This window comes from Terrapene carolina, unplaced genomic scaffold (assembly GCF_002925995.2).
Source record: "Terrapene carolina triunguis isolate 2854851 unplaced genomic scaffold, T_m_triunguis-2.0 Scaffold789, whole genome shotgun sequence".
Taxonomy (NCBI): Eukaryota; Metazoa; Chordata; order Testudines; family Emydidae; genus Terrapene; species Terrapene triunguis.
The window spans coordinates 8,615,845-8,630,098 of NW_020665140.1; the positions used below are offsets into that span (position 1 = coordinate 8,615,845).

General features: G+C 42.8%; 1 protein-coding gene across 1 annotated transcript; it reads left to right on the forward strand.

The window, feature by feature from the left end:
• Nucleotides 1–3,844: 3,844 nt before the first annotated feature.
• On the forward strand, nucleotides 3,845–9,255 carry NKX6-1 (NK6 homeobox 1). The gene is made up of 3 exons (XM_024208251.1): nucleotides 3,845–4,394; nucleotides 5,946–6,118; nucleotides 9,004–9,255. Exons 1-3 carry the CDS (start codon nucleotides 3,845–3,847, stop codon nucleotides 9,253–9,255), a joined length of 975 nt encoding a protein of 324 aa, XP_024064019.1.
• Nucleotides 9,256–14,254: the final 4,999 nt, after the last annotated feature.

Below are 14,254 nucleotides of genomic sequence, written 5' to 3' on the forward strand. Positions count from 1 at the left end.
GAACTTTTACATGTTAAATGACTTGTGTGTATGGGGGCGGCGGGGGGGGGGGTCGTTTATATATAACTTTAATACAAACCTGGCAAGCATGGTTTTGATTCTATAATGTTTACTCTTGTCAGGTGTCCTTATTTGATGTTCTTAAGGACTTTGAAAGATAATTTCTGATGTCTGAAAAGTGCTTTATCCCCTTCAAGTCAGATTTAAGACCTTGGTCTTGTCTGTATATCACTAGAAGTTAGTGTGGCTGTTTTAATTAAACTGAGTAAAGATGGGTGTTTGGTTGACACACAAGCGCTGGTAATAAAATAACCCGTTATCTTCCTGAGGATGAAGTATTATTTTAATTTCTCTTTTTTCCTCTAGCTTGCAAATAAAACCAGATTAATTGTGAACAATAATGGATATTCAGAAATAGAAGGGAATATATTCTCACTCGGTGGAACAAATTCCCCCCCCCCTTCTCCAAGATCTGCAATGAGCACCCCTTTTCCTCTTCCATCCTTGAGATATTAACTACGGGAGCTGCATTTTGTTTTCAAATGGCTTAGGATGATCATATATTATTGTTTGTCTCTATATGGGACTTTGCTCAGAGGCAAAGTTTGCAAATGGGGAATGTCTTTCTTCAGCCCCAGATGACTGAGAAGAACAACAACATATTGACGCTGTTCAGTGAAATTAGAACAATGTGGGATCTGGCGTTGACAAGTTTCCACTGGGTTTATTGTTATTTTTGTGGCGGTGGGAGAAGGATGTTTAAAAATAAGGCGCTCATCTGAATTCCTCTCCCCGGCCCAAGGAGCAGAGGTTCGGAGGGGGAAATTGGTGTTTGGCAAAAAGAAAAGAAGAAGAAAGCTCAACACGATTCAGAGATTGTCTGATGAGCTTCGAACCAGAAAGTTTCAGAAAGATCCAGCCCCGCAGATCTGGTAACTGAAATGTTTATTATCTATCAATCGGCAAAGGGGACAGTCACCGCCTATGAAACAAACAGATCCTTTCCTTGATTAAACTGTTCGGCTGTAGAGCACGTTTAGCAACCCCTCCTCCCACTCCAACCCACACACGTAATTATAACTGTTATAGTTATCTGGTTTGGAGAGCTTTGTTTTTTTTCCTCCTTACTAAAGGGCGGGGGAGAGAAATCTTCGGACCGCCACTACTCAAGAGACCAGATAAATGACCATGTGAAAAACTGAGCAGGTGTTCTAGAATGAGAAGATATCTAGAGAAAAATAGAATCGTGCTGATGTACAGAACACGACACAAAGCTACAGAAACAAACAAAAAAGACCAACACAAGTGTTCTGGCAAAGCATGATTAATAAACCCTCTCCAAATGCTTCTGAAGTTGAAGGTGTTTCCCCCAGGAAAACTGCGCTTTGTTATTTAGGAGGTGCAAGGAAAACAAGGTCTAACCTCAACAGATTCTTTAGAACAACCCCTCTTTTGGGGTCATAATTAGATATGTACTTTGTTTGTTGGTTTTCACGATGATTTGCTTTGTATCGACTTAACGATTTCTCGGCAGACCCTGAAATAACAAAACGTTGGTGTGCATTCGATAATTCTTAAACTAAAATAATAAAATAAGTATAATAATGCATATTTAGACTCAACAGAAAGCAGCCACAGGTAAGAGAAACCCTACTAAAAAGGGACAAGATCATCGCCAACAACACATCGCACTTACCCACTCGTTCATTTATTCCTGACGCCCCCCGCCCCCGGTTGGCTCAGATAAAAAAAAAGTTTTTGTTGTGTATATTGCATTGTTGCTGCTTTTTTAAGAATCTGACTCTTGTGTTATCCTGCTTACCGAAGTATAAACAAATAATCAGAAAAGAAAGTATAAGCAACGGGATCCTGAAGAGAAGCCAAACTTCTCTCTCACATACACACAGGCTGAGTTCCTATCCCGCTAATATGGGATACACACATCCATGATGATTATTATGGTCCCTCTGCTTAAACAAGAGAGGGTGAAAATGCAAGAGGGAACGAAAGGGTGACACTGAATGAAAGCGATTGAATGAGGAGTGAGGGGGGGTGACTCTGGCTTTGCACAGTTCATTCAGAGGAGGCTTCAGGCATCTATAGGTTTGTTTAACGAGCAACAAATTAATTTGCACGATTCTGGGGGACCCCATATGGCACTTAATTAATCCTTTCAGCAGGATCTATACCCTGTGATGTGCCTGCTGCTGCTTGCCATTGGGTCTGTTTTACTTATTCACCAGACAGTCTGTCAAAGAAAGAAAGAGGAATATTCAAAATGAAATGACTGCTGGTGGGTTCCCCCCTTTTCTTTTATCTTCCCCCAGCCCCCTATTTGTTAAGCACAAATTGACTCCTTTCGTGTTGTTTGCCAGCTCCTTTAGCCCACGCAGCAGAGTCAGGCTCCCATCACCCCCAGCAGATCATCAAGCAGCTTTTTCTGCCAGCCCCCTCCCCATACCCTATAACCGCTGGGGCCGCGGTCAATATGCAGATGAGCAGGCTCGGCCGGCCCTCTCCGCTCCAGCCCATCAGCCAGTCAGGCGGGGGTTTGGGTTCGGCGCTGGTTCTCCGGGCATCACAATGGGCCGGGTCCTATAGGAGGCGTCAGTCTCGGCCCCTCCTCTGATCGCTGCTGCTGCTGACTGACGCCTCTCCGAGTTCCCGGCTTGCCCCTTAGCTAAAGGAGGCAGAGAGTGATGAAAATGTTTTATTACCTTTGAGAGCTTCATCTGAACTGTCAGAGCCAGCCACAGAAGGGGGGGGGGCAGAGAGAGAGAGACTTTAGCTGGGAGGGGAGGAGGACACCAAAATAACCAAGCCCAAGGAGTCCGGGGGAGGGGGGGAATGAGAGGAAGGTGAGAAGGAAATAAAGGAAGATCCAGCCGCGAAAGCAAACCAGACACAGTCACAGAAGTGATGCTTGGGACAGAGAAGAGAGAAGCAGCAGCAGCAAACCCAGAGCCAGACTCTCCTTGAAGTCCCCAGACTTGTATTTCACAACCAGATATTAGGGACCGGAGGGAGGGGGAGAGAAGCAATGGTAAAGCATTGATGTCTCGGGAGAAAGGAGGGGATCTCTCCTGCATGCAGCATCCAGATCAGGGATCGGAGTGGAGGAGCAAAAGACCTCTTCGGACTTGATGTTTTATTCTGAGGAAGGCACAATCCTCCGGACACCAGCGTGAGCGGAGAGGACAGGGGGCTGCTGAGGCGGCTCCAGAGAACTGACCGCTCTCCCTTAAACAAACAGGCATCGAGTGGGGATCTGTGGCTTGGCTTCATTCTCTACCAGCTGGGGCTCGGTGGTTTTTTTTTTTTTTTAGTATTTTGTGGGGCTGGGAGGACTCTGTTTCCCCCTCCCTCCCCTGTGTGTGGGAGGCTGAGACAGGACTTTGGGGCTGACAGAGACTGTGAAACCCCCTCTGCACCACGGGCGAACATTTCTTTGGAGAGAGAGACACACACAGCAACTTGGAAGAGTTTCTGCTGCTGCTTCTTTGCGGTCCTCGCCTTCGCATTTACAGACTCGCCCGCCCGCCCGCACTCGCGATCCTATTGCCCCCTCTCTGCCTCCTGCGGCTCCCCCTTCCCTCTTCACCCCCACCGGGTCCTTCCTCCTCGGCCCCCGCGAGCAGGGCACCTGCCCTCTCCTTGTGAGCTCCTGCACCCTCTGCCGGGACATCGCCCCTGTCCCCCTGCACCCTCCGAGCAGGACAAGCCCCCGGCTTAGCTGCCCGCCCCCCTTCTCCCCTCGCACTCCCCAGCCGGACCCTGCCCCGGACTCCCCGCGCAGCCCCCGCGGGCGCCCCGCTGCCCTGCCCCGGCGGCTGGCGGCGCGGCGATGCTGGCGGTGGGGCAGATGGACGGCAGCCCCCGGCAGAGCGCCTTCCTGCTCGGCAGCCCGCCCCTGGCCGCCCTGCACAGCATGGCCGAGATGAAGACCCCGCTGTACCCGGCGTACCCGCTGCCCGCCGGGCCGGCCTCCTCCTCCTCCTCCTCCGCCTCCCCGTCCCCGCCGCTGGGCTCCCCCAACCCGGCCGGCCTCAAGCCGCCGGCCCTGGCCAGCCCCCCGCAGCAGCTCTCGGCCGCCACCCCGCACGGCATCAACGACATCCTGAGCCGGCCCTCCATGCCCCTGGCCGGGGCCGCTCTGGCCTCCTCGTCGCCCTCCGGCTCCTCCTCGTCCCCCGCCGGCCTCCTGGCCGGCCTGCCCCGCTTCAGCAGCCTCAGCCCCCCGCCGCCGCCCCCCGGGCTCTACTTCAGCCCCAGCGCCGTGGCCGTGGGCCGCTACCCCAAGCCCCTGGCCGAGCTGCCCGGCAGGACCCCGATCTTCTGGCCGGGGGTGATGCAGAGCCCCCCCTGGAGAGACGCGCGCCTCGCCTGCACCCCCCGTGAGTACCGCCGCCCCGGCTGTGGCGGGGGTGGGGGGGGTGGGCGGCTTTCCTAGCACCGGCAATTGCCCCCACTTGTTCGGGTGACATCCCCCCCCCCGAATCCTGCCCTGGGGCAGCTCCGGCACTGGCCAGGGTCACCCTCCTCCCCCTATTTCTTCCTCCGTCTCAGTCCTGTTGCTCAGACTTCGGTTGAAATGCACCCCTCCCGGCCACGGGCTGCTGTGCTGCAGGGCGCTGGTTAGCGGGAGAGACCACTAACTTATTGAGCTCTTGCCGTACTTCAGTGCATCCTTTTACGCCCCCCCCCCCCCCCCCCCCTTTTATTCGGGGGAGTGCGAGAAGGGGAAATGCTGCCCCCAGTGATTTTGTTTAGGAAGGAGTATGATCGGTGGTGAATCGATTACAAGTGGTTTTGTTTTACTCACCCACACCATCCTGTTCGCTGCCTTTTGGTTCAGGAGCCCGGTGCTGCTTTCGCTGCCTTTACTTTTTCTCCTGCTCATGCTTCATCTCTCACTTTCTACTTACAAACTCCTACTTCATGCTGTCTGAATGCCCTCTGGCGTATACCCGTTAGCATTCACTCCCATCTGTAATTGCAGGCACCTTCTGCAAAAATTTAGAAGGGTTAGTTAGGAGATGTGTCTGTTTGTTAGGGCAAAGAAAAGCTGTAGTGTCCCAGATTTCTCGGGGTTAAAAGTTTTAAGGGACAAATCCTTCTTCCACCGCTCTTTCAGAGAGAGGCTTTTATAAACTCGGGACGTGTATGCCTCATCTTTTTTCTCTCTTGTTATTTTGAGGCTGCGACACTTCCAAGTTCCTGTAACGGTTTTCTAATTACTGACGACTTTTGTAACACTGAGCACAGTGATGTTCCAAGCTTAGATTTGCTGCTGCCAGACACTTGAAGGGGTTGGCTTTCCTAAAACCGTTTTGATCATTGTACATACAGTACTAGAATCCTTCCAATAACAAACAGTTACTGTCGGAACACCTGAAAGCACATGTTAAATGATGAAAATATATTACATGCATTATTTGACTTGTTGGCAGTTTAGACACTCACAGCTCTCTCTCTCTCTCTCTCTCTGTGTGTGTGTGAGTGAGTGAGTGAGTGAAAGCATTTAAAATGTCAAGCTATTGCTTACAAATAATGGGAAGTTTTTACAAAAACAGTTTTCTCATTTTATTTTTCCTAAAAGGACTTTTAAGTTGAAATATCTCTGATTCAACTACTCCTCCACCTCCCCTTTTTTGAGTTTGGTTCATACACAAACTTTCCCCAAGAAGAACCCTTTATAGTAACCTACTTTTATCGATTACCATTTTTGTGGGAGAGTAATTTTTGCCTGCTCAAAATTTAGACTCTCAAAATAAAGGGGTGTCAGGAAAAGATATGCATCGCTTTGAACCTAGCAACATTTTAATAGTGAATTTGGTCCTCCATGTATAGAAAAAAAAACTTTCCCTTGACAGCAAATTTCATAGCTAAGCGCTTTTCCAAATAAACAGATTAACATATCTGTCTATGCATTCATTCTTTTCCAGATCAAGGTTCAATTTTGCTGGATAAAGACGGAAAGAGAAAACATACAAGACCCACTTTTTCTGGCCAGCAGATTTTCGCCCTGGAAAAGACTTTTGAGCAGACCAAATATTTAGCAGGACCAGAGAGAGCCAGGCTAGCCTATTCACTGGGGATGACAGAGAGTCAAGTCAAGGTGAGATGATCATGTCAAACGTTAGATAAGAGACTCAAGCCCACACATTGCTGAGACTGGGCGGAGTGTGAAAAATACATATACAAAGGAGCCCTGATATAAGATATTGATGAACAAAAGGAATCAGGCGCATGCCTTTGAAATCAGGTTAATCTTAAATGGATACGTATGCTCTGCACATACACCATTACTGCCAGAACAAAGCCATTGCAAAATATTATTGCTAGCTAAATCCTTTGCATAAATGGCTCCTTTTAGTATATTAAAAAAGGCACTTAGGTGGGCAATTATTTGCAGTTTATAATTTATGGTGTTATTTATGAGAATATGGTATAATTTTTAAAATAGTAATTTATTTTAAAATAATTTAAAATTAGGAATGCTTATAAAATGACCCCAAAATATTATGTTTACTGTGCCATAAAATTGGGAGAGGTAAGGAGTAATATTGTTGAATACTTAACTACAAACAAGTGTAGTTTGTGTTAGAAGGCTAACACTTGGACAATACATTTTCTGACCCGGTATCAATGCAATGTTTGGTCATTAGATGTTGAAATGATTAGGACAAATAGTTAAAATGTGATATCGTTCGCCTGGCTAAGTGCAAAACACAAATTTGCGCGTGTTTGGGATCATGGTTGAAACTTTAGAGATCTTGTCTTGAATGGGAAAGGAATTGAGCTAACAAGCATAAAGTGGGGCGGATCTGTTTATTTTAGTTAAACACAAATATTTCACAGAGGTACGGTTTTGAGAAGTTAAAAAGCAAATGCTGGCTACAGTGTGTTTCTTGTTCAGGAAATTGTATTTAAAAATAATTTCTCTATGCAGCTTTTTAACAAATTTAACAGTTTCTGTGTTAAGGGGCCTCTTTATGGATTCTCATTCTCCCAGAGTTATCTGGAGACCCTCATTTGTCACTGTAAATATGTCTAAATGGCTGTGAATAAATTGTTACAGCCCGTACAATGAAAATAACACCCCCCTCCTCTTACTCTGCCCTTTCTAAGATAAAATATGTAACAGAAGAGGGGACATTAGAGAACTATTCAATGTAAAATGTTTATTATCACATATGCGCAGGATTAAAGTATTGTGTAGTCAGTGAGTGTACTAGACATGTAGTTAGATTTGTTTTCTTTCAAATGAATGCTTTCATTCCATGTATAGGAATCGTTCTGCGACACTGAAATTATATTTTGAAGAATAGGATTCGTGACTTGGATTTTAGAGAGGAAAAAACCCAAACAACCTGTAAATTGTTCCTTTCTTTTACAACCATTTTTGAATCTATTTTTAATTTATTGTATAAATGTAATTTCATCTTTAAAAGCCATAGCAATAAAAAAAATTGCATTTTTAACCTGATGACGTTGCACAGAGTAAGTTTCTGTGACCCGTTAGCCTTATCTCTAACTATTTGACTATTTGGATTTAGAGCATTAGAAGCACCTGCTTTTCACTTGAATTACATTTAGGACTACAGACGCATATGTTTTCATGGAAATGGTGCCCCATCAAATGCCCCATTTGATACATGTTAGTTGAGTTTTGATTGAACAAACTGAACAGGCAAAAACATAGTAGGGGAAAGAGGAGGAAAAGAATAAATGTAGATCTTAACAGAAAATTAAGAGGAGTTAAATTATTTCTTCCCCCTATTAGTATGCAAAGGTTTGTTTAAAAGTCTCCAAGGCTCGCTTTGAAACTCCTCTTAAAATAAAATAAAATAAAATAAAATAAAATAAAATAAAAAGCAAGTGAACCAAAAACGCACAAAAGGCTCCTTCATCAGAAGAAAAAGCAACTGAAATATGCCTGGACCCTGAAAAATTCTTTAACTACCAATAATAACTCTGCTGTAGCAAAAGCAAGAATTCTGTGGTGATAACAACAATATAGTAATAATTATAATAGCTTAGAATGATAACAATAATAATAACCGTTATATGAATACTAAGCATTCCATGGTAGCAATAATAATAAGTATGAGATGTATACTGGTAACTTAATATTAATAATTATAGATATGGTATGAATATTAATTAATCGGTAGTAATAGTAATAATAAAAGTATAGCACAAATATCAACCATGATATGGTAATAGTAATAGCTGTATGGTGATAATTGTAATAATTTTAGGTTAATAACTATTATATGAATACTTAAGTGTCTGTGGTAATAAAATAATTATTAATAACTTATGGCATAATCACCATAATAATTCTATAGCATATTAATAACTGTTATATCAGGGATACTAATAACACGGTGGCAATAAGAATAGTAATAACTATGGTGTGGATATTAATCCCTCTATAGTAGCAATAACTAAGATACCAAGACTAACGCTACAACAGTAGTAATTATATAGTATGTTTGATGATAATTCTATTATAATAATTATGGAATGAATATAAATAACTATGTTAGTAATAATACATAGGGGATGAACACGAGTAGAAATAAGAAAACAATACTATGTAATGACTATTAAGACCTCTGCTGTGGTAATTGACTATGGTACAAATACTAATCACGGTTCGCTAGTGGTGATCCGCGTGGTATGAATACGACTAAGTGGATGGTAGGACTAGTCACCACAACTCTGTGATGGGGAGATTGGTACCTCCGTGGGGGTAATAGCTGTGCTAGGGTGGTGTGGTGGCAGAAATAACAAGAACTCTGGTAGGAATCCTGCGGGCTGCCTGGTGCTACCAGCAGCTCCTGAGTGGTGCTAAGGCGGCCGGTGACGCTGAGGGTCACAAGCAGAGTATAGATGTGGTTGCTGGCATTGACCTGGCCCGGGTCAGTAATCCCCCCCTTCTCTCTCTCTCTCTCTGTGTTCGCTGCTGCTGGGCCCCTGCGCCGGCGGCTGCAGGTTTGGTTCCAGAACCGGCGCACCAAGTGGCGGAAGAAGCATGCGGCCGAGATGGCCACGGCTAAGAAGAAGCAGGACTCGGAGACCGAGAGGCTGAAGGGGGCCTCGGAGAACGAGGAGGAGGACGATGACTACAACAAGCCCCTGGACCCCAACTCGGACGACGAGAAGATCACCCAGCTGCTGAAGAAACACAAGTCGAGCAGCAGCAGCTTGCTCCTGCACACGTCTGAGAACGAGAGCTCCTCTTAAAGGGGGCTTCAGAGGAGGGGGCTGGGGCCCAGGCGGACTCGGAGGACGCTTGCTATTTTCTGAGATGTTGTACATATCTATTTTTCTAGACTTTATCAGCTGACGGAGAGGAGGAAAGAGGCAGAAAAAGACGGCGAGTAAACAAACTTCCAAACCCAGCGCTCCCCTGCTCCTCTCGCCTGGCCCTTGGCCGCTGGTGCTGGCGCTGTTATTGTAGGGTCGCAGGGGAGCTGTCTGAGTGCTCCCTCTTCTTTTGCAGACTCCAGAGCAGCTGAGGGGGGAAGGAGGGACCTACTTCCACCCACACAGCTCCTGCTGGGCGGACTAAAGCAACCTGTTGAAGGCTCTTTGTAAATAAATCGTGAGTCACACTGACTATAGAAGTTACTTTACTGTGAATATTTAAAATGTAAAATACTTTTTTTTTAATAGAAAGGGTTGGGTTGGGTCCTACCCACCACCCCCACCACCCCCTTGTCTGGCTTTTTAAAGATCTGTTCTTTTGAATAGTGAAATTGTGGAATATAAACGCTGGGATTTGTTTGTGGTCTCTTCCCACACCTTAGCTGCTTAGTCTGAATTTTCTCCTGCAGACCTTGATTCTCTCCTAATTTGAACGGAGGCCCTCCATTAAGGGCCTCTATTAAGAGATTTGAAACAGTCTACTGATGTTTTGCCAAGTATGAGGAAGTCTTTGCTGGAACACTCTCTCCCATTCTGAAATTGCACCCGCCCTTAATGCTATTTATTAGTATTTTTTAAAAATACTTTTTTGGGCGGTGGGGGTGGGGAAAATTTAAATAGTTTTCTTTAATTTAATCCGTTTCCAATAAAATGCGTATTAAAAGTAGCTGGTGGGAATTGTTACAACCACTTTCAGTCGAAAATATAAAAAATCATTTAGATGCTGTAATTGAATTTAAAGTGTGTTTTCTTTTGTATTATAAATAATACTATAGAATGTAAATTGTTTTCTTTTTAAAGCTAATAATAATGATATATTAGCATCTTAACATTTATTAATTAATTTATATTAAAATAATTCGGTTTGTAAAGAGAAGAGCCCTTTGCAAGACCAGTTAAATGTAATGCACTTTCTGTTAAAAAAAGATAAATCAATTAAAACCAATTTAAAGACGTTTGTTGCCTCGACTAAAGGGTACAGATAATCTGATCTCATCAGAGATTAAATAATAAAACTGACAGTACAAAAAAGACAATTTGGGTTCTTTTGTTCATTTTCAGGAGCATTTTTTTAAAAAAACTATGTAAAATGTCACTTGCTCCAGAAGGTTCAAGAGTAATACAAATAAAAAAAGCGATCGTTTATTTGGAAAATATAAAGTTGCTATTCCTGGTGTTTTGGGGTTTTTTTCGTGAGAGCTCTTTTCCTTTTGTAGAACCTCTCTGGAGAATTCAGGAAGTCATAATTTCCATATATATCCGAGATAGGTTAATCTCAGGCCAATATAGGGTGTATTAACTTTTTAAGCAGCAAGCAACACAAGCCATTATCAGGGATGACATGTTAACATTATTATGGGAAATATACTATTTTCCAGGAAGAAAGCTATTAATAAGAGTCTAGCTAGGGGGCTAAAGTAAATAATTAGATCCAATATACAACTGTTTTAAATCGAAACACATTGTTTAGCTATGATCATTTCCATATCAAGACAGTGGATAACTATTGTTATTTCTTTTATGGCTGAATTTAAGCAAATATAAACGCTGAGAGTTGAGCAAAGGAATCAGTTATTCTGCAATTTAGAAAAATATTAGTATTGTGTCAGTTTATATGAGGTATTTGATTATTAAACAAAAGCAGGGAAACACTTTCCTGAAGCAACATCTTAACTTAAACTATAGAGGGCCAGACGCTGTATATTGAGTAGGCCTTTTGTCTGAGTAAGGCGTTTAGGATTGGGTCCAGACGAATTTATGTCCCGGTATGTTTTTACAAATCTAAATGATAAGGTGCATTTATTTCTCTCAATATTTCCCCAGCACAGCTTTTACCAGGTACCAAGGTATAGCATTTAAATTCCAGTCTGCTCTTCCAAAAGGAGACTGTGGAGCATATGGTTTCAGAATATTTCAAAATTGCTGCTTCACTATCTGCAGCATAAACCTGCCATTCTCTTCAGATTTTCACTTCTTCCTAAAACCTTTATAACATATACAAAACCTGACTCTGAGCTGTTTACAGGGCATCAAGTCAAAATGCTTCCAGTTTTGCTGTTATTCTTAAAACAAGGTGATTTAAAAACAAACAACCCATTCACCGTTGTCAAGGTATCTACCACTTTTTACAGTTGTAAATATGACTCTCTCTTAGCACGGAGGCAAGCCCCTTGTTCAGCGGCACCACACCACCGAGCCAACAGATCTGGAAGAGAAAAATGTGTGACTATTTCAAAATTCGCGCTGCCTTTTTTACATCCCCCACACAAATGTCTTACATTCTGTTCATTTTACTCAGTCTTGAGTATCTTCAATAAAGCAACTTCTTTCTCAGATAACTGCTTCTGCTTTAAGGTGTTTATTGAACCCCAGACCAGGATTCATGTGATTTTAGTTTGTAAACATGCGATTCTATTTCCCAAGGCGATTCTATTTCCCCTCAAAAGCTAGAGCAGTTGTAATTCTATATGCCCTGAGCAAAAAATCTGTATCAGACAAAAACACTCCTTTTGTACATCTCTTGATACCGCACTTTGTGTGTCACTGAGCAATGGTTTGTATACAGTGGGCAATGTTGTACTGGTTTCCTTTTTTTTCCAGTTGACTGCAGCACTGACTTTGGCTTTCCAGTTAATTTACTTCTACACAGAGACCCAGCTGGCCATCAGTTGCAGTTGGCACTATAAAACTAGAATTATAGGGAAAAAAGCCCAACTCTGATCGCTTGGTTAGTTTGGTTTTGTCTAGGGTATTTGAGAAAAGAACAGTTTATTCATATGATCTCACTTTTTTCTTTGTGGTTAAGGCTTTGAAAACAAAATGGAGCTTAGAGCGGGATGCAAAGCATCCTTCACATCGAGTATAGGACTTTTATGAAGAAAGCTAATAAATAATGTCACGATCATTGTTACAAATATCCTAGCTAACAACTAGGGATAAATGTCAGTGGTTTTTATAAGGTTTAAAGTACACCTGCTGAAATTTTAAAATCTGCGATCGGCACTGAATAGATCTCAGTAAAACAGAACATAGACGCTTGCTTTGCCATACAGAAGAGAGCAATCGAACAACCAAGTTAGCATGTTGCTTAATTAAATAAGCTAGAATCGTGCTTAAACCAAACACCTACACGACGTGCCAGTGTGTCTATTCGCTGTCCACCAGTGGGGCAAATCCTGCTGGTTCGACTCACGGGAATAGTCTCAATTTAAGTAGAGTTTAATTTAAGCTAATTTAAAGCCAGTAACATTTGAGGTTTGAGGAAAGCTCCTCTAGAGATTGACAGAGGTCACGATGCGCCTGTTTAGATATATCCCCCCCCCCACCCCCCGTGGTATCTTGAAGCACCAAACATTGAGAGCAGATGAATATGTCGGTTGCCATTTGTTCCCCCACTCTACGCACTTTCCTTGCCCTTTTAGCTGTGCGTTATATGAGTACCTATTTATTGTGTTACAATCAGCCCGAGCAACACTTAAATAAATAATTAAACGACGTGTGTTAATATGGCCGTCTCGCACGGTGCTCCTGACAAGTAGCGTTGTGTAATAGTGTCTAACTGTTCATCCGAAATCCTATGTAGATGAGTACATTAAAACAGTATCAATTTAGGGGAGATCAACATCTTCCTGTCCATTGAGTTTGTCATCATCACAAACACTAAAGGAGTGAAATTCCACTTGGGAACTCTAGCACTCGGCAGTTTAAAGAGACAGAACTCTTTTGTTAATCATTGACAATGGCGCTGTATAATAATAACCGAGATAAGTAGCAGATTTCATCTATACTCCCTATTTCAGGCTAATCTCAACAGCTTTGTCTACAGCCAACTTTTTTTTTTAATGCCACCTTTGATGTAAACCCAGCTCCTCTATCTTGTGTGTTTTCCTGACTGAGGGAAATAAAGTCTGTTATTTCAGTATTTACCCTGCCTTATTCTTTGACATTCGTATCCTCCTGAGAGCAGACGAGTGAGATACTGCGAGATAAACTTCTCACTGTTTAACATGAGTATTTTGATGGGATCCATCATGCTTTTTAACACGACCATTATACAAATCAGCTAGAGAAATCGCAACGGAAACCCCATGCGTTAATTTCCAACTAATCTTTGAGTTAGAAGAAATCAGTATTATTTTGATCAAACAATCATAAGCCACCGATAATATTCTGAGCCGAACAAAAAAATCCCTTTCTTTTACATACAATACTCAATCTTACACAGAAGACACAGCTGTTGCATCGTATATACTGGGTATCTGTCTGCTCTCAGGCCCCTCACTGATGATAGCAAGGCAAACTGCAGGAAAAACTGTTCATTAGTGTGTTAAAATCCTAAAATGGGTTTGTAATTTGGCTACCTTTCTGAGCAATATGAAAGATACCCCGGGATCTAAAACCTGACAAACGCAAATATTATTTATACAACATCCATGGCTATCTGCAACAATGGAGATTATTTCAGAAATAGATTGGAGAGTCTATTAGAAAAGGTAGTTTCGTAAAGTCATTATTTTACTCTTTAGTCATAAAATATTTGTCAAAATAGAACAAATCTATAGCATGCATCTGTATAACTTATATAAGAATGTCTCTGTTCCTATAGCTGTAAAAGTACCTATATAGAGATGCATAGATAAAGTTATAAATTAGAATTATATATATATATATATATTCCATGTAAGGGCCCAATCCTGCATTCTCGTTTCAGGCAAAGCTCACACTGAAGTCAATGGAACGTCTGCCTGAGTACATGCAAATCAGGGCTCATAATTCAAACTGTGGGCCAAACTCTGCTCGCTTGCCTGGGTTTCAC

Bases quoted from the DNA above. Each gene is read 5' to 3' on its own strand.
- NKX6-1 (XM_024208251.1), top strand. From the start codon at position 3,845: ATGCTGGCGGTGGGGCAGATGGACGGCAGCCCCCGGCAGAGCGCCTTC. The intron at 4,395-5,945 runs GTGAGTACCGCC...ATTCTTTTCCAG, and splicing joins GCGCCTCGCCTGCACCCCCC to ATCAAGGTTCAATTTTGCTG. The intron at 6,119-9,003 runs GTGAGATGATCA...CGGCGGCTGCAG, and splicing joins TGACAGAGAGTCAAGTCAAG to GTTTGGTTCCAGAACCGGCG.